The sequence below is a fragment of the Genypterus blacodes genome, unplaced genomic scaffold, assembly GCF_046128005.1.
Source record: "Genypterus blacodes isolate CSIRO-AG114 ecotype Tasmania unplaced genomic scaffold, CSIRO-AGI_Gbla_v1 ptg000137l_1, whole genome shotgun sequence".
NCBI classification, from domain to species: domain Eukaryota; kingdom Metazoa; phylum Chordata; class Actinopteri; order Ophidiiformes; family Ophidiidae; genus Genypterus; species Genypterus blacodes.
Window position 1 is genome coordinate 911653 of NW_027466939.1, and position 20791 is coordinate 932443.

The following is a 20791-nucleotide window of genomic DNA, read 5'->3' on the forward strand; positions in this document are numbered from 1 at the left end:
GGAATCCAAAATCTTTTAACAACATTAAAGTGCATATTCTCCTGCCAGTACTGGAAAGACTGAATACAGAACCAGTTGGTGTCTTGGCATCAGCAAACAAGCTGTTTCTGATGTGAGAGGTCCTACGGGGCACACATATTTTACAAGAAAGCAGGAAATTAAAAAGGGATCCAGAAGGATGGGGGTGGTTGGCCATGATAAGGTTCAGTGTGTTTGATACATTAACAAAGACACAGCTGGTGAGATGATTCTTTAATGAAGTTCTGTTTCCCTTGTTATGCCTCTTCCAATGGCCCCAGTTCGCCATCGCTGTGCCGCATGGATAAAGAAGCTGTGCGACCCAGCATCATATGGCGCAGGTCTGATAGGCTGTAAGAAACGCAACATGTATGCACGCTTGCTTCTGCACATGCTCATGAGAGGGGTCCTAGAAGGGCCATTCACCAGCAAACCCCAGGCTGGCCCCCTCAAGACACTCCCTACCTACATGGTAAGAATGAATGAGTCATTCAGTTATAAATACATGATACTATTTAGTCATGAAAATTGACAATTACATACCTATTTGTAGAACCACAGATTAATCTCTTGCCATTGACTTGTCATTTCTAGTCCATCTACTTCGATGAGCCATTGAGTGGACCGTCTGAGGAACCAGACCATGCCGGTCTTCCTGACTGGGTAACAGGGGAGCTGGGTAACCAAACTGATGAAGGCTGGGCTGTTGGTTTGTTTAAGGATATAACCAGCTCTACACCCAAGGCAACTCCTCACAGGTACTCCAGCATCATTTGGACCAAATTAACATTGTTGTTACCCTTAAAATAAAAATAAAGCCCCTACAATTTCCTTGAAATAAGTTGAAACTGACAGTAGTAATTTGTCAGAAGTAATTTGCATCCAATGTTCTTTAGTCTATATTAGAACTATCATTCTATTCAATCTGAGGTCAAATTTCCTCATGCGGTCACATCAACGGTGGCTGCCTGAAATATTACTATAATACAATTATTTATCATCGCATCAAAGGGGTATCAATAATTTTGTCCAGTCCAGTCCATTTCATTTATTTTATTATTTAAATATGTTACACCAAAAGTCAGTTCTATTAAATAGATTAAAAAATGGTGGATAACAATGACATTTGTTTGTTTCAATATATTTCAGAGAAGTGTTTCTTTTATTTTAAGGGTACCACACTTTTAGCCATGTTTGTATATAGCACTTAACACAGCTGTCTAAGCATTTGTTTTTGATGTTCTTTTATCTAGTTGAACACATTGATCTTGGCTGTGATTGATTACTGATCATATTTACTCAGCAACACTATCTGAAAAGCAAAGACATTGCCAAGGCCTTGCATCATCCTGCATGAGCTGTCCACCCTTTTGAAAGGGAGGCACATCAAAATAACACCAAAGGATGAGGAACCGCTCATATTTTCTATCATTCTATCTTTCTATTCCACTCCTCTTTAATCTTTCCCAGGATTGGAAACTGAGGTCTAACCCCTAGCAGAGGAGGAGGAAAGGAGAGTCAAGTTTATAAAATATATGACAACAAGATAACGTTAGATAAAATAAAAAAGAGATGCTAACCAAACACGTGTGGGGAATATAAGGTCTTTTGTGAGTCATTACAAAATTAGCTGATCTCGGAGTCAAGTGGGCAAGTGTTTCACAATCTGGTAGCCACAGCTTGTAAAGCACACTCACCCCAGGACATTAAGTGAGTGTGCGGAGCAGCCAGTAATCCTTGATCCGAGGATCTAAGGACAGCTCATGGTGTAGGGATGGAGTAGATCAGTGATACATTGGGGAGCTCAACCCTGCAGGCCTCTATAAGTCCAAGTTTGAAATACTTCAGCACAACTCTTGGTCCTCTGTTCCTTGAGCAGTTTGATTGCTGGCCTTTTGTGTCACTGTCAGCTAAATCCTTTGCAATTGAAATCTGTGTCGTTGGAATTTAGAAAGATGCAGTTTTATTGTAAAGGTTTGGTTAAATGTGGGATGCAGGTATTTGTGCATGCACACGTGTTTCTGCAGACTAGAGCCTCCTAGTTAGCGTAGGGGCATTGCCTCTGACTTCAGGCGGTTCAGACACCAAAGTGGTATTAGTGATGGCTCAGGATTTTCAATAAAGAGAGGCAAGTCACAGCTCAATGGCTTGATATGCTCATTTCCAAATTAAAACTGAAAGCACTGAGGCGTTGTTGTCCACTGGGGCACTGTGCAAGACAGAGCCTTTAGTAATATAGTGGTATATTAACTCTCCAAATTGGGAGTGGTGTAAAGAGCACCATGTGTTCGTCTGTGCGTGTGTGTATTTGTGTGTCTCTCTGTCGATCTGTCTCATAACTCCAAAATGGCTGAAATTTGCTGAAAGTGCAGCAGTTTGGGGTTTCCATCAGAGCCTGAATAGCTCAGTCAGTCAGTCAAACTGGTCTGAGGTGCTGCGTTCTAGGCCCTGCTTCAAAGTTAGTTTGTTTTACCCCCAGCTTCACCCTGAAAGTGCTGATTATTAGGATTAGAAGTTTATTTATAATCTATTCTATTTTTTTTTTCAGCTTTTAAAACTGAAGGGTCTGTTCTTCCATTTTCCTTTGTGATTTGTGTGCTGTTCTAGATTTAGTCACAAGATGGAGCTGCTCCATCTATTTATTTGGAGCTCTAATTCAACCAGAGGAATGCTGTGGGAAAGCAAAAGCAGCCAGTGAGGGCTGAGGGGTCATTGCTTTGGTGATTAGCCATTAGCCTCCATGTCCACTGCCGCCTCTCATATGTCACTCTGAGATCAAATACACTGATATAAGACACTGACACATGTTTTGGCTTGTGTTCAAATGATAAACTTATTGAGTGTGAACATTGTGAAGAAATGTGTGTGGGGGTGGTTTTGACATAAAGCTTGTGTTTAAAGATACAGAGTGTCCAATTTATAGAGCTAGTAGAGTGCTTTAGAGATGAATTGAGAACCATGTTGGCTTTGGCTTTGTGTGTGTGGCACGACACCGTTGTCTGTGGGCTCTGTCTGCTTTCCTCTCCTCATTTTCCTCCAGTCTCTCGCGCTCATTTCTGTCTTCCATCTGTGTGCCTTTCATCCACATATGAAAACTTTTAACCCTCCTTTCCCACCCCTCCCTCCCTCCCTCCCTGTGTTGTTTGGATAACAGTGACAATAACACTGTCCCTGCAGTGGAGGGGCACAGCCATTGATGCTGTTATAAATGCCCTGCGTGTATCACTCATAGGTCAGAGTGTTTTCACTGATCCTGCCTCCAGGTCTTGGTTGGTCTGAGAGCAGTGAGTGCAGAGGCAGAGGGATGTTTGTGTCGCAGGGTCAGACTGCTTTCCTGAGGGGGAGATCAGGGGCCACTGCCTGCACCTGGAGGTCAGGCTGGGGTATGAATGTCAGGCTGCTTTAATCAACCGAGCTGTAGCTTTTGAGATTCTACAAGGTGCTCGCAGTTATGTGTGTGTGCGTGCGTGTGCGCGAGTGTGTGTGTGTGGCTCTGGCTTGACTTGCCACTGCTTTGATCTCTGGGCCTCTGACTCCAGACACATCTGATTCAATTATCCTCATCCACCTGTTGACTTTGAGGCCCAACATTGCTAAGCATGCCCCCCCCTCGGCCTCTTACCCCCACACCACACCACACCACTACCACTGGCCAGGTTGCCCTGTGTGTGCGTGTGTGAGAGAGAGAGAGATGTCATGAAAGTTGATGTCTGCAAGCTTTGATTTACATTTTGAATCCTAACAAAATTTGAATAAGTTAAAGAATTTTAATCACCTTCCAATATGAAGTCAGCCAGCGTCACTTTGCTTTGATGCAGTTAATAATGTAGGTACAGCTGGGACTTGAGTTTAAGTAACAATAGTTCCATCTCAGTTTCAGTTACAATCTAGAAACATCTCAGCCGATGACGCAGCTCATTTCTTTACAAACAGCTGTGACATCACTCCAAGGTAGGCTAGTATATAAACATTCCCTGAGTCAACCAACGAGAGTAAGAATGACTCTGTATTGGTTTGGCGTGTTCCCTCTGTAGGGGTTAATCTGAGGTAAACATAACAAATAGCAGAGCTCTCATCATTGGCACTCTTGTATCTCCTCTTCTATATTTAGCGCTCGCTCCAGAAACCCCACAGCAATCAAGCTTTTATTCCACTTGATAACACTGCCTGTGACAATAGAGATTCAAACTATGAGCACAGGGAATTCTGGGAAATGTGCAGAGGGAAGAACAGTACCCATGGGTTCTAATTTGAGAATTTTCAAATGCCCTATAGAAAGCAATTTTGATGTCTTTATTAGATGGAATCATTTCTTCTTCATTGTTGGCCTACATTCATCATCCCAGCTACTCTAACATCTTCATTCAGCAGTCACCAGTAATTGGCCATAATACCTAGTTCCTAGTGTGTGTGTGTGTGTGTGTGTGTGTGTGTGTGTGTGTGTGTGTGTGTGTGTGTGTGTGTGTGTGTGTGTGTGTGTGTGTGTGTGTGTGTGTGTGTGTGTGTGTGTGTGTGTGTGTGTGTGTGTGTGTGTGTGTGTGTGTGTGTGTGTGTGTGTGTGTGTGTGTGTGTGTGTGTGTGTGTGTGTGTGTGTGTGTGTTGCTTGTGTCGACATTATGAAAGGCAATAATTGAGGCGTATGAATATAAAATGAATTACTCAAGCTATACACACTTTCCTTGTGGGCTGTGTATGGAGGCACTGTGATGAAGCGCACAGAGGTTTATTGTTGAGATGAGATGAAATGCAGACCACAAACCGTCCAGCCGATGCCAGCTGTTGATCTGTGTAAACACTGAAGCAGACTGCCTCAGAAAGCACAGACGCATGCAAACAGAAAAATGTTGGCACACACAAAGACATGCACACATGCATTGTTTAATATCTCACCGATTTTCTGTGTCTCTCTCTCTCTCTCTCTCTCTCTCTCTCTCTCGCTGTCTGTCACTCTCACTCTCAATCTCTCTCTCGCCCCTTCCTTTGCAGGAGAAGGCTGTATGAGGAGAAAGCTCCATCAGGACCTGAAGGCACCAGTCCAGTTAAACATTCATCCAGACATCGCACCAAAATGGTTTGTTCATAAATGTACTACTAACTGTCAAGCTCACCCGTAGAACTGTCAACTTGTTGCTCTAATGCAACAAATATGACTTTTTTGTGTTGGAGTGAGGGAGTTGCGATGGCATGTAAAGAGCAGCATTGTGTCGTTTCTAATGCAAATAATAATGAATTGCTTTATATCATGGAACATTCTTGCACTGATATAGGAGTTGAACTTCTTCCGGGGTGATCTGTGAGCGCCTTATGGAACAAAGAGCCTCTCTGGTGCATCCATGAAGTCACATTGTAGAGGATTTGATGACCTCACCTTACTCTCACTCTTAATTTGCCCTTATCAAAGTGCTTATGCTTCTGATCAGATTATCCTAAACAAGTAGGTTCTCTGAAGGCTGGTATGCATGTACAGTACATCCTCCTGACATTAACCCCTAAAAATCCAACTGACAATCCATTTTGTCCATTCATACTTTTCATCACTTTTCAAAACAATAATGTGAATGCCTGGTGCGACACAGAGATTTTGACAATCTTGAACAGCCAGTGACCCACATACTCTGCATTCCTGCACACTGGAAATGAAACATTTACACTGTTTGTACTAGGGTGAGGCACACGGACCTTAATACCTTTTTAATCAGAAAGGGCATCTAATCCTCAGATATCCCATTCATTGATTTCTCCGTCAGAGCCGTTTCACTGAGGTCCGCACCCAAACAGATCCTAATCAAATCAAACAACAGCTCTCCTTTCTCTCACCCTCCGCTTTATTAGATATTTCCCCGTATTTCAATGTTGTTGCTCTGCCTTGAATGGAGTAAAGTGATCCTCAGTCTACAAAACAGTGGAAATTACACTGTGAGACGTAAATCCGGATGCACATTATAACAAACGGCAGGGGAATAGAAGAATGACAGGCAGGATCGCTGCGTATACCCCTCCTGTGGAATTTACCGCATGACAGAAATGCTGTGGAACTGCCAAACATCTGGAGCGGGTGTACGTGAGAGAGGTAGAGGAGTTAGAGAGTGAAGGAGAGGAGAATCGGTGATAACGGGAATAGAATGCAACTCGTATGGGATGCATGTGGGTGTGTGCGCCTGTAAACTCTTAGAGGACCTTTTTGTTGTTTCCAAGTGAGGAATTATATTGTGTCAAACTGTTAACCTTCATCACCCTCTCCTGCCCTCTTCCTCAGGCAAAACTGCCAATCAAACAGCTCCGTTCCCTCATCATGTCCCTCTGTCCCGCTCCTTCTATCACTGCTTAATTTCTATACTTTTTTTCTTGTTTGTTTACAAATGTGTTCTTTCCCTTTCCTCCCTAGCTGGATGAGGGGATGAAGGAGGAAATGTCTCGCGATGACAGTGACCTGGAGGCTCGTCTCAACAGCTGGAACCTGGGGGTGAGTCCGGGGGCACGCCTAGAGCGCCTTGCTTACCTCCGACTGTCAACACGCTGCAGCTTCCATTCAGCTACAGCGCAGAAGTGTATCAGAATATCTGAGTGCTTAAAATGTTAGCTAGAAAATGTAGAGAAATGACCTTTTACTTTGAATTGGTATGACAATAGGTAAACTTCACCTATGTCCTAGAACCATATCCCCCAAAAGAGCTCACTGCTGTTTGAAGCATGTGACAGTTGAGGAGAAGTGTGTAAACTGAGTGTGTAAACTCTCTGGGCTGGGCTTGATAAGCACTCTGGTTTCCAGTCTTATATTGCCTTATTTATTCCGTGTCTCCTTCACAGACATGACCCTATTTCTGCCTCTCCCTCTTGTTTGTTGGCATGTGGCATCTCTGCTTTTAAACATTCCTTAAATCAACTCCTAAGGAATGTGTTGTAAAGAGTTTCCCCTCTGTTTCTCTTCAGCTCATCTTTCTGTTGTGCTTCTGCTGGATGTTCTCTCTCTCTCTCTCTATCTCCCTGTCTCTCTATCTCTCCCCCTTTCCCTCTCTCCCTCTCTCTCCCTCTCTCTCTCTCTCTCTCTCTGCCCATCTTGCTTCTTCTAACCTCCTCTGACTCGCCCCTTGTGTCTCTCCCTTACTCATTCCATGCCGGGGTAATCTGAGGTATCTATCACTTGAGGTGAAGCCATACGCTGCTCCACTCTGCACTCGTCTGTGTTGAGAAGCAGATAAGAGACATTGCTTGGCAACGTTCCGCTGAAGCCTGCATCTTGCAAATCAACAGATGTTGGTGCACACGCTCACACACACACATACACACACAAGCCCCCTTCAAGTTTACAGAAACTTTATAGGAGCAGAGCCTTTAAGTGCTCAGTGCTTTCAGAATGTCAGCACAGCCAAGTGTTGCTCCTTCTATAGCATCTTGGACTTTGCTTTAAATGTAATGAATATTGATTTATTAAGTGTTAAAGTCAGCGTAGTCAGGACAGCGGTTATACACAGCAAAATGTAGATTATGTCATACTTGCAGAGGCGTTCCATTAAATGAAAAAAAGCTACAGGAAACTAATCACCATCTCAGTTAACTGTTGATTAGTAAAGTCTCAGGTGTAACATGCCAGAAAACAAGCTTGTTGTCTTTTTCTTCATATATTCCAGCAATCAGTCACAGTCCCTGCCACTTGGCCCTTCATTGTCTGTGGTTAGGTGGGTGTGTTGCTTGCTCAGGGCTTGTCTGAAGCACTAGGAAGCTATCAATCAAGCTGTGTTTGTTTGTCTGGAGAAGCAGGGCCCTTGTGATGTGGAATGTTCCTGTCCCTGTTCCCTTTCTGTGGCAGAGCGTCCATCCATCCATCCACATCAGGTTCCAATGACAGGGGATGTTGTGCCAGTGGTGAGGCTGAACACTCACATGCTCACAGGAGCGTGTGTGTGGGCATGCTGAGAAGAGCGTCTGAGCACACATACGCACACACACACAATGGCGTAGACACACGTGTGCACCAAGTTTAGTCTCATTCTGTGCCAGCGTTGCACCACTGCATTTAGTTTTAAATGTCTTCCTTGCCCTGTGGGCCGTGCTCAATCAAATCTGATGACTGCTTGTCCACGGGTATAAAAAGAATGGGCACTATTTTAGGAGGGTATTGATTGATTCATCACTTGGTAAATATGGGGTAAATGTGTTCTTTATACAATACAGAACTGAAGTATTCAAACATGCAATCAGCCAGAATTTAGCCCCGCACTGATGTGTGTGTGTGTGTGTGTTCATATGCATGTTTGTTTGTCAATGTTCCTGTGTACGTACATGCGCCTCTGTTTCACTTTACAGTAATTGCGATTGTAGTCAAACGTGTTCCGTCTCTGTCAGCTGACTGAACGGTTGCCCTGGTTTAACCTGCATGGCTCAGACTTAAAAGGGAAGCGGAGATGCTTTCATCTATTTCAGTGTCATTGGCTCACCCTGCTGCTCCACTCTAGGACTTTATTCTCACACAGTTGCTGCAATGATTTCAATCCTAAACTGTTTGCTCCTTTAAAGGTCCGCTTCTCCAATTTCATCTCACATTTTATTTGGATTAGCCTGGTGTGGGTTATGCCATCACCAACTCAAAACAACAAGATTTCTACTTTACCCCCCTCTCCTTCCTGTTCTCCTTCTTCTTCTTCCTCCCCTTCTTCTTCTTCTTCCTTTTTCCTCCGCCTACTCTGCCTCCTTGTTTTCCTTTACAGTCCCCATGTTGAAGAGATTACCACAGAACTGTTTCCTGGGCGTCATTGCTGTCATCTCCATAGTCAGTTCAAGTGCTTTGAAAGTCTGTGATGGTGCTGCTAGTTGGCAGCCCCCACAGATCGCCCCAGTGCATGAGAGGAAGAGTGTGTGATAGTGTGTAAGTTCACAGGAAAGTAATGGGGTCATAAACAACTGTCAAATAGTGGAAGGAACAGAGCAGATTGTCAACAGACAGATTGAGCTTTTTCCAGTTTGAATTCCTGTGTGTGAGCTGTGTTGATGCAGTGCAGCAGAGTCACTGTGACTGACCTTCTCTTTCAGGTGGTTGAGCCTTTTCCGTCTCTTGTGTTTCATATTATAATCAAACAACATGGCGTCTCAGTGTTTTGCAAGGATGTATACAAATTTGTCTCTGTCTGACAGCAAATGGAGCAGAGATAGCTTACAGCAGTGCCGAGTGTTGACAAAAGCACTGTGTCAGGACAGCAACAAGGGGCTGAGAGCGGAAACAGAGCCGGCCACACACAATGCCTTGATGTAGCCAGACTCCTTCTCTCATTCTACATAGTACAGGGTTAGACTCCAGTCACTGCTCTGAGTTTTTGATGTGCCTCCTGCATTTCTTATGACAAACTGAGGGTGTGGGTTATGAGCACAGAGTGGTAAGGCTTTGATGGGAAGAAGTGAGAGAGGTCTGAAATGTTTTCCTTTACTCTTTCAGATAGAAAACCCCAGGTACTTGCGAGAGAAGCCCATCCCCTTGTCTCCAGTAAGTTATCAGGGGATCTCCTGTTTCTTTACTTATTATGTAGACATGGAACTGTCAACATCCTAACCTTTCCTATCATATCTGTAGTATTTCAAGTCCAGCCTTGGAAGGAGCAACCATGATGCTGATGAGCAGTTCCCACTACAGGCACAGAACAATGAGGTACAGTACGGTCCACTACTGTAGCTAAGGCCAGTAATGCCTCAGTGCTCGAGTCCCACAGTACATTTTCATCTTCCTCAGCAGGTGGACGCAAAATCTACTGTATGTACAAATATTCAGCACTTTATCTCACAATCTTTCTTCAATATTCAATGTATTGTGTATCTCCATATTAATTAACAATGACCCTCAGTTTGAAGAGATGAGAAGGGAATAAACGGTAATTATGCGATATAGAGCCCAGCCCTATATGTCTTGTGCTATAATATGTGTCATTTAAGAGAATGGCATTTGAAAGCCTTCCAGTATGCCTTCATCCTTCCTCCTCTCTGCTCAGTCAGTGTGCTCAGGAGTATTTATATAGTAGCAGGTGTTATACACATATTGAGGTCAAAGCACCCTTGCTCACTTTATGGCATTAGACACGTCCCCACATAGCTATGTACATACATTCTCATACATACTTTGTATTGTTAAAAATGGCGCTCCTCTAAGAAGACAAAAATAATGCCTCTCCCACTGATGACAGTTTTTCCTTGTGTGGATTTAAGCTGAAAATCCCTTTCTGAAAGCAAGCTTTGAAGTCATCGCTGCTCCTCCCCACTTCTCCTGAATCAACCCTCTCTCTCTCTCTCTCCCCCCCCCTCCTCCCCCCCACCCCTCGCACACCATCCATCTTTACTCGCGCTGTTAAATATAAAACTGAGCATGACTTGGCTGTAATAGCCGTGGCTTTTCATGTCAGCTCAGGGAAAGTGCTCCAGTCAATTAGATCAACTTCAGCAGCAGAGGGCAGAGAATGGAGGCAGGAGGACCGGAAAGAAGGAGGAGAGGGAGAGGGAGAGGAAGAGGGAGAGACACGCACAGAGGAGATGGAAGGGTGATGGGCATGAATCCTAATGTTTTATTTGCCAGAGAGGAAGATTTACATACCAGGACACATACACAATCCTCACAAAAGCCTCTTGAACTGAATTTCAGTCGGCATGCATGGTGATGTGATGCACTGTTTTTGTGAAAATGTCATTAGTGTGTGTGTGTGTGTGTGTGCTTGACTGTGTCCATATGAGATGAGTGTGTATATACGTGTGTTTAAGACAATTTGCTTGTAGCTGGCCTTGACTCAGACCATACATTTTTAGGAGAGAAGCTATAGAATAGAAAACGGGCCAGAACTGTTATTTCCACTGAGGCCAGAATTGGGAACCAGTTCAGGAGAGAGAGAGAGAAACGCTGGCAAACACAAGGAAATTGTGCTGAACTGGACTTTCCCCACTGTGCTGCAGATGTCCACTGGATACTTGGATAGAAAATTTACGCCCGGTGCCGTGCAGAAGTGGCATCATAATTGATCTTCCTTTCTTCTTTAGCACTGAATTTGCCCCTCTAGATCTGATTACTCCTTCTTTTATCAATGAAAGGTGTTGGGGTGGATTTCAGGAGGTCTGAGCCCCACACAGATGCAGCTGTTACCACACGCATACTCCCCCACACACATACACACACACACATGCACATTTGTCCATATACATGACCTCAGACACCAAATCCCCACCTGAACCATATCATCTGTCTCTGGAACTATAGAATTCTTGTCCTCTTATACTGTTAGCTCGCCTGTCTCTGTCTCGGAAATCACAGTGACATCACTTCCCTTTAATCCTCAATAGCCTACACGGAAATTTACCGGGTGTTAAGTTGTTACATGTACCACATGTTATTAAGCTCGCTCTGGCTCAGCTTTCACACCAAGCCCATCCTCCCACTCAGCCTCACCTGGAGTGATAGAGATGACACACAGGCTATCATTGTTTTCACTCCCTTAGCTTACATGCTCGCATCTCCATCAATGCATTTTCCAAAATTTATCATGCGCAAAATCCTGCTAATCCCTCAAGCTAGTGCTCAGTGGTAGTCATAGGGCCGGCCACTTCTTCAGAAACGCTGTTGAATAGCAACTGATGAGTCACACTTTGCCACGGGGCCAGAGTCACACAGGCGCAGGAGATCCTGACTGACACATCGCAACGACCCATTTCTGTCGAATGTGAGAGTAAGTGAGCCTTACACAGCACAGAATGATAGATGAATATGCAGATCACACCAGGCACACACACTAATGGTCGCATACGCTTTCATAGATCAGATGTCTTTACTCTGTTACTATAACGATGCTATCTTTCTAATCTATGGATCCTCTGGGACGGAGCGCTCAGCCTGTGATTTTGACGGCCACGCTGTCTTATCTAATGATTTTCCAAAGCTTAAAAAAAAAGAGCCTGTCTGTGAGCCTTAGGTAGTTTAAAGAGAAGCAGCTCTGTAGTTTAGCTGTCAAGATGGCACTTTTGTCTGGACAAGACAAGAGTGTTCTGTAACGATGAAGTAACTATTTCTCCCCCTTCTTGTCCTCTTTCCTTGGTGGTAGACATTTTATATTATTTTTCTGTATAGTTTTGAATACACATTACAGTAGACTTATACTTGTTGACTACCTCTGTCTGTTTCTTCAAAAACTCCCACATTGATGTTTATTTCATTCACTTCTCACAGATTCAATTTTTTCCCCCGACGTTTTCATCCAACGATACTATCAGAACATTGTAGAGTAAATTAACTTCTTGTTAGAGTGTGGAAATGGCATCTACCTGCTGCTCAGTAGATAGCACACCACTGCATACTGACTATCCTCCAGCATCTGTGTTTACCGAGGATGAAAGACACACTAGGACATTGTACGTCTCAGGCAGGAAGAAGGAGATTCACAAAGGCAACCTTGCTTTGTGGAACCCAAACAGTTAGCAGACAATTTATGAACACACAAACACACACACACACACCCTGAGGAAAAAGGCCCTGACCCTGCACTAGTTTCCCTCCCGCTGTTTCTGTCATTTTCTTTACTTCATACTTACAGCCCCCCCACCTCTCATCCTTTCAAGAGCAAAGTGTCAAAAAACATGGCATCTTACAGAGCTCGCTACAACTCTGAAGAAGAGACGTGGGGAAAGAAGCTATACCACACAGTCAGGCTGATTGAAGGCTTCTCAGAAGCCTTAGGTGTACGACATTCCTCCGCCTCCTTCCTTCGCTGACGCCTTTATAAACAAGTTTCAAACACCCCTGATCTAGTTTGACAAACTTTCTCCAAAGAGCATTTGAAGAGAAGATGAGAAAGTGACACCCCCGTATTTTTTTTTCAGGGCACCAGCAGAATCAGGTTTCCACTTACTCCTCTGCTCTTCAATCAGAGTCATCTGTGTCTGTCTCCTCTCTGTCTCTCTCATCTGTTTTCCTTTCTCAGTCTCTTTCTTTATGTGTCTTTCCCTTTTTCCTCGCCCCTTTCTTCCCGCTCTGACAGCTCTCCTGTGGTCCCCTCAATTGCACAAGAAATGGTAGTAAATCAGGAAAAATGTGAGAAAAAGGAGACTGAATACTTAAAAGAGCCTCGTTGAAAGGAAGGATACTGTACATTGTGCATTTGAAGTGCAGTAATGAGGAGCACATCTACAAGGCAGTGTGTGTGTCTTGTGGAAGCTGCTAAATTGGGCTTTTATTTTTTAATTGGGGTTGAGAATCATCACCCAAAGTGCAGAGCGAGCGTTTTACAAATACCCTCCTTTCAATAGCACAGACTGCTGTAATGAATATTATCTTTCTGATTGCACCCGCTGTGTTGTTAATGGACGGTGTTGTAGCCATATCCCACTTGGTCTTATACAGGTCGTCATGACAGTAGGCTTGCTTTCATTTACCACCAAAAATAGGTCAAAAGATTGATTGTGCCACATGGGAGCGTCTATGTTATTGCTTTGATGATTAGAACAACAGGAGTGCGCCTCAGGCTGTTGTTTAACACTCACAGACCTCTACACACTCACTGACCGCAGACCAGAGATCCTCTATTTCTATTTGTAAATTATTAATTATTTTGCCATATTGTTTTTACAGCTCATTTGGCAAAGGTTGTCTTGGTAACAATCAAATCCCTGAATTACAAGTCCTCATTGTAACACATATGACAGCAGGTTTTCTACTTGTTTCCAGATGAAGACTAAAGGACCGGCGGCCAAACACCAGGAGGAGAAACTGAAGATGCAGCAGAGGCATGATGCAGATGTTCAGGGTGTAAGACCTGTTATGTTCATTCATTAAGCAGCCATACAACACATTCACCCATCTCTCTACCTACACATACAGTACTATAGGAAGAGCAACCAAGGTTAAGTAGGCAGAGGTATATATTTTATTTTACTCTTTGCCCAGAAGGAAATGCAGTCCAATTCTGACTGAATCCTATTCTGGAGGACTTTTGTTGCTTGCACTTGGTTAATCTTCATTTGTTTTAAGGAGCAACTGGACAGGGAGGTCTGTTGACATGAGAGGTACATGAACAATCCTGTGTCAAAGTGGCCATCATTGACTCTTGATTCCACTTGCTGCCTAATGAAAAGAAAAGAAACAAGCTTTTCCTCTTTTGATTGCCCCATCCTGCAAATAATCAGCTCTTCAAAGCTCCCTGTCAGCTGGTGGAAACAGCAGCAGCAGCAGCAATGGTTTCTTTCACACTAGGTGCCCATCAGTTAGGCTTCAGATCAAGCACCTGGGATCTGTCAGGTCTTAAGCATAACTTTCCTTTGCTGCCACAGAAGCTTTTAATAAAACAGAAAAACACTCCAATTTTCTCCCCGCTTTAAGATGCCCATTGCTCCTTTGAATTTGACAAGAGACAGTGTGACAGCTAGATCTCCCTCTCTCTCTTTAATTGCATACAGATTGTGAGTTATGTCTGCTTTAATTTCCTCTGAATTTTCCCCAGCATTCACTCTTAATGGCTTCAAAGGAGAGTGATTGGGGGTGTGTGCTGTGACGAGCTAGTTGGAAGGTGGGCAAGCAAGTTGTAGTTTTAATTGGCCCTCTTATGAATAATGCATAGGCTGCTACGGGGCTACTGGTCACTGTCCCCCTACATGGAACAGAGAGGCTAATGAGAGAACAGGCCTGAGTGTTGTAATGTTAATGTTTGTGTATCAGTACTCCGCGGCTCTAAATTATTTAATATCCTCTGGTGCACAAGCAGATTTTCATGTTCTCTTGCTTTACATGCAAATCATGGGAGGTGAGCAGAAGACAACAGGGTGAACCAGAGAACAACAGATGGTCACAATCAGCTGGGTTTCATTTCCAGTGTCGTGTCATTTTACATTGTTGTTTTGAAATTAGGTTCTGATTCTCCTTAAGCACTGTCTTGGTTGTATTGCATTGTACTGTACCGACCCCTTTATTCCATTCACTGTTGATATTTGTTCTAACCACGGTCACACAGTCTGGATCCTCCCTGCATTACATGATGCCACGCACCTAAAAGCCGAAAAACGGCCACCCTAAAAGCCCTAATTTCCCAGCTTCTAGCACTCCCATCAGGCCTCATCTGACGCTCGTGCCACAGCTCGCTCAATGGATACCAAACATGAAACTAACCCTGTTTGGTGGCGAAATGGGAAAATTGGGTATCCCTAAATTTTCTGTCAACTTTGCTCCTTCTTTTCATCTTCTTCCATCTAATTCACACCAAGGATGACAGGCGTAGCTACTGAGTGCACTAGGACAAAACAAAATGCTAGAAAAATACAGTAAGCCGTACGTATGTGCTTTGGGTGGGTTTTTGAGGGTAATGACCACTTTGACACTTAGGATAGTGTTGTATCAACCACACTTTGGTCCATTCCAAAGACTGACATTCTTAAAATGTCTTTGCTGCTTCCCAACCAAAGATATCTTTATCAGTTGAGTTTCACTGTAATAGAAAATACATTCTGCATAGATTTCCTCCAGTAGAAGCCAAATTATGGACTGTACCCTGATATTATGAGAAATTGTGTGAGATGAAACCAGAACAAAGCATGCAGGTCTTTCCCGCTCAAACAACTCCATAATGGATTTGGCTAATTCAGACAGACAGCCACCAGCAACCGAGTATTGATGCCAATGTATATACAGAATTCAGATTCTTCTTCAGACATTCCCTATAAAATGCTTGTTGGAATTGCATGAAACATTGTAAACATTGCATAGATGATAGCTATCTGATAGGTATTTGTGAAAGTTAACCGTTGTAAAGTTACAAGAAACTCAACACTATGAATTCCTAACTGAATATTTCTTGTGTTGCTCCCTAGAACAGTCAGGAGTGATGTACTTCACTGTAGCTTCTTTCCTTTATTATTTTTGTCTTTTCTTCTGGTTCAGCTATTCAGGTCTGAACTGATTCTGTGAATTGTTTCATTGCAGACTTGGCAAGTTTCCAAATACGGAATGCACTGTTGCCTTGGTGTTCTGATCTGTGATTGACAGGTGCATTAATTAATTTGCTAGACTTGAGAGAGTCGCTCGCTCGCTCGCTCGCTGACCTTGTGTTTCACAGTGCGAGGATGCTTTTGGAAAGGTTGGCTGGATCTTTCAGCCCCGAAACTTCCAAGTGAGAATGAAAACGGATAATTGAATGGCGTTAAGTGAATCGGCCAAACATAGCACCGCACTGATTTTGATGCTGCAGCTATAACTTTAGGCAGACGTGTAATGTTGAACATCTTTGTGGTACCACTGTCCATCTCCCTCTCTGCTTCACTCTACACTACAATTAGCACCCATTGTTTCTGCGATTTATTGGGTCCTTTTTCCAGGCAATTAGATGAGGGAGAGTAAACCCTCCTTCAGGTTTCATTCAGTCAAGGTTTAATGTCTATTCATGCTTTGATTTATTTGATATTTCTGGACTTAAGAGGCTTTTGCATAGCACATGAAATGTATACACGGAAATGCAACGTACATCAATTTTCCTATTTTCCTAAGTATTAACAAAGCGTGTTCATTTCCAGTAAAGAGTCTCCAACATGTTTAAAACATTATCTTCCTCCCACAGATTTTGGACAGAAAGAATGGTGAGATTGAGGAGACTAAGAGCGTGTACCGGGCCAAGCAGAAGGAGTCAGAGGAGATGATCCGTAAGCTGGAGAAGAAAGGTGAGAGGTCACGTGATTGCAGGGTTAACTGGAAGGATGTTTATATGAGTGTCTCAGAACACTCAGTGTAAAAGCCCACAGATACAGTTCAACTAGAGATCTGCTGGTGTACAATGACATTCTCCAGCTGTGCTGTTCAATCTAAATTAGCTGATTTACAAAATGTGTGCATTTTCTCCTGCCTAATTTTCTCTTTCTTGTTCATCTCTCACTCCATGCCTCCTCATTCTTCACTGTGCTTCAAAAAAGTATTCAATGAGAAGCAAATAAACTTGGCAGAGGAAAGCGCTGCCGGACATTTGATAGAACCAATATCTTTATTGACATTGATTTACTGACAGTGCCTCAATGAGCATGAGTGTATGTCAGTCTCTGTGTGTGTCCATCTATGTATACACCCGAGGCAGGGTCCGACTTCTCTTTTGTGTGTTTTTCTCACCCACAGTTCAAAGCGTACTGCGGGAATCCCAGGTCATCTGCGAGAGCAAAGAGAAGCAGATTGCCGAGCTGAAGAAGATGTCGGATCACAGTGCTGACTCCCTTAAAAACGAGTGGGAGAAGAAGGTAGAAAAGAAAAGTTGAAGGCCTTGGATATTCTGCAGCCCAGCCCCCTGCAAGCAGCCCTGAGCCAAAGGAAGAGTGTTTGATAGCATGACACCGGCAGACTTTGCTGCAAGCAGGCAGGCTCTCCTGCAGTGGTGGAAAAATCTTTATTCTTTCATGCTGTGCTTAAGTTAGTTGGAGTTTTTTTTAGTGCTGAAAAATTAATGCTCTGTGCCCTGGGTAAATTGTGTTTTCAGTCCTGCTAACTGAGCTGTCGGCGCTCAATAAAATTCTAATGAAATTTCCCCTCATCTTCTCAGGGTCACTTAACATGTGATGAGCTGAATTGACGAACAATTTTTCTAATAGGAAAAAACTAAATTGGACTCATCTGGCCATCTCAACCAGTCTTCTCCCCCTTCGATAAGCAACAGCTCACATATCCAAAGAAAACTTGTAATAGTAGAACGGAGAAAAAAAAGGGTTGTGAATGTGGCAACGCAATTATGGAATCCTAAACTGAGTAGGAAGCAGAGTTGTCTCTCTGCTGTAAGTCTGATATGAAGCTATTTCATCCCCTCCAGCTGCATGCTGCTGTGACGGAGATGGAGCAGGAGAAGTTTTCACTGCAGAGGAAACACACAGGGAACATCCAGGAGCTGCTGGATGACACCAACCTCAGGCTGGCCAAAATGGAGGCTGAATATGAGGCTCGATCACAAGCCACCGTGAGTCGCATAACAAACGCCATCTGTACAAATAGCATGTACAGGGTTTAGTTGAGTCAATATTGGTGTATTTCTTAACTTGATCACCTTTTTTTAAAGGACATTGTAAAGTCTCTGTATCCCTCATGACTGCTATTATAATACAAATGAAGCAAGACATTCATATGTAGGAAAATCCACATATGTCTTACACACTCCTACTCCACACCCAAGCTTACTGTGATGTCATTCCAAGGATTTAGCTCTGTTTAGTGGGGTTGTACACAAGTTGTGAGCAAGAAATTTAAACAATATGAGTCAATCACATGCAGAAATGTTATATTATTATCAACATTACCATGTGTTGTTATAGGTAAGGTAGGAAGGCAGGCATAGATTTAACACACACGCGCGCACACACACACACACACACACACACACACACACACACACACACACACACACACACACACACACACACACACACACACACACACACACAGAGGCATCTTTCAGACCACTGCTACTCTACTAGTCAAGATGTAGATACTAATAAAGTTTAAAACCTTTGACACAATGTGAAAAGTTCATGATCCACCAATCGTGTCTCTGAATTAATGATGGTGGAATGAAGGTGGTTCATTTGCCCCCGGGAACCCGCTTGGATGTCAAGCCAACAAAGATCAGAGGTCTTTGCAAGGTGCTTACGGATATGTAGATATGTAAGAAGTCTCAGATGTTATTTTTGGAGTTAATCTTTGCACGGGGCAGCAGAGGTTGAGCTAAGTAAGTAGGTGCTTGAAAATCAAGACAAGCTGGTTTCTGCTAAGGTCCTGCTCCAGCTGAACTCTTGGGTGTATGTGATTGCGTACGTACCTGTGGATCAGTCAGCGCACAGATACCAGCTGTGTGTTACTTAATTGTGAAATTGATTTTTCATTGGGCTGATGGCCATACATTTTGAATGATTGCCTCACCAGTCTCACAGGATTGTTAATTTTCTCCTGATACAGCTTGCTATCTGTTGAACGATGTGTTGTGTGTGGGTGTGTACAGGCTGTGCTTCACTGACATTTGTTCAGATTGGCTTGTTGCACCGGTTAGGGCATGACATGGATATGGAGATTACTGACACAGCACACTTCCGACGCAGCTTTGCTCAACTTCAATTTGACCCCAATGTTTAATCAGTTGGAATAAGTAGAAACACATGTGTGGGGGTGCAGGGTGGATGAAGACAGACTGGACTGAAAACTTCTCTTTTTGCACCTGCAGCTGTAGTAAGAGTACTGTGTGTAGTGTATTGGGGTCAGCAAATACAAATAATTTGAAATAGTGAAGCCTCAGCAGGTGTGGAGGGAAGCACTCTGTCAATGATCTCAGCTTTAAAAGAAAAAATATAAAAGGTCATCCATCACACTTTTTTTAATTACTCTTCTTCTTCAAAGGCTTTATCTCCTCTAAATCTCAAAAGGAGAGCAGAGTTCATAATGTACCTGATGTGTTATGGCTTCACACCTAGTAATTCCCACTTTAGAACAGCCGTTTAGAGGACATAATACGCTCTGTCTGAGTGTGTCCAGGTGCGCTCTGGAGGCTCCTTTTCTCATCTCCTGCCAGAGAGCTAAGTGTCAGCACGCGTCCCAGCACAACACTGGGCCCTTGTTTCCTTTTCTTAGGGCCCTGTGCCGCTCACATAAAAACAAAGAGTCTCTCTCAGCAGTTTCACTGGGGCCCGGCTCTCATACTCCCTCCGAACACACCGCAGCCCAACCTCTTCTTCTCCTCCTCTCGTTTCTCCTCTTGTCATCGCCGGCCTCTGTCATCATCTAGATCGAAAGCACACTCCATCTTTAATCAGTGCCTGTCATCGCCTCTATCAACCTGCCTACGCTGCATTCCATGCTGTCATATGCACACACACACACACATTCAAAAAGGCACATGCACACGTCAGGGGACAGTATGCAGACGAGGGATGTTTCTTTTCATCAGAACAGAACCGTGCTGGAAGGGCCCGGCTGCATCAGCTGGACTTTTATCCCATTTGTTTTTTTGAAAATCAACAGCCTGATTGATCATTTGAAGTTTGGAATTCAATAATATCACTGAGGAATTTCTTCTGCTACAATGCTGGCACTTGCGTTTTTTAATGAACACTTTAATGATTACACTATGTTCTGATGTTTGGAACACAAGTCTTCAGCATTAAATTAGCATGTATTCATTATTGTCCAGTGTTTAGTTGGTGACGCTCTACAAATGAGCTCATTTGCAACTCACCATTATCCCAACATATTACATTTGACTAACATGTCAAATCGGGATACAAATGTTTCCTTTCCAGATTTATGTCTTCAAACATTCACTCTAATTAAGGCTTTGGTTACAAGATATTATTTGATTTCCTCTGCATCTATGTTTCATGGATTCAAACTTGTCGTTCTTATCCCCTTTCATTTCAACATTCAGTCCTCTGACCCGTAACATTGTCCATGGTTAGCTGGCTGTCAGTGTGTCATACCGGATGGCCTTGTGTTTTCTATCCTCGTCGTCCAGGAACAAAAAGTCCTTGAGCTTGAGTCGCGGGTGAAGCGGAAGTCAGCGGAAGTGGAGAAGGGCAACAGTCTACGTCAGAAGGTGACCCAGGAAAAGGCCCAGTTGGAGATCGACATTGCAACCATGAGTGTGGAACTCCAGGAGGCCAACAGAAGGTCTGCAGCTGTTTGTTGGAGTGAGCGGGAGGGATGGAGAAGATGAAAACAGGAAGGGAAGGGCTTAGTAGACTTTGTTTTTTTTTTTTACTTAGTTGTTTAGTGGTGTATTTTATTATCTAAGGAAGAGGAATGCCTCTGCGGAAAGGCATC

General features: G+C 43.5%; 1 protein-coding gene across 1 annotated transcript in view; it reads left to right on the forward strand.

Moving 5' to 3' along the window:
* Window positions 1-20791, forward strand: part of cep112 (centrosomal protein 112) — a 75864-nt gene that overhangs the window by 887 nt on the left and 54186 nt on the right. Inside the window, exons 3-13 of the mRNA XM_076164578.1 lie at window positions 300-490; window positions 613-776; window positions 5005-5089; window positions 6404-6481; window positions 9446-9493; window positions 9581-9655; window positions 13700-13780; window positions 16575-16674; window positions 17120-17238; window positions 17802-17945; window positions 20484-20638. Of these exons, the coding sequence (XP_076020693.1) occupies window positions 300-490; window positions 613-776; window positions 5005-5089; window positions 6404-6481; window positions 9446-9493; window positions 9581-9655; window positions 13700-13780; window positions 16575-16674; window positions 17120-17238; window positions 17802-17945; window positions 20484-20638 (1240 nt within the window). The remainder of the gene's footprint in view (window positions 1-299; window positions 491-612; window positions 777-5004; window positions 5090-6403; window positions 6482-9445; window positions 9494-9580; window positions 9656-13699; window positions 13781-16574; window positions 16675-17119; window positions 17239-17801; window positions 17946-20483; window positions 20639-20791) is intronic.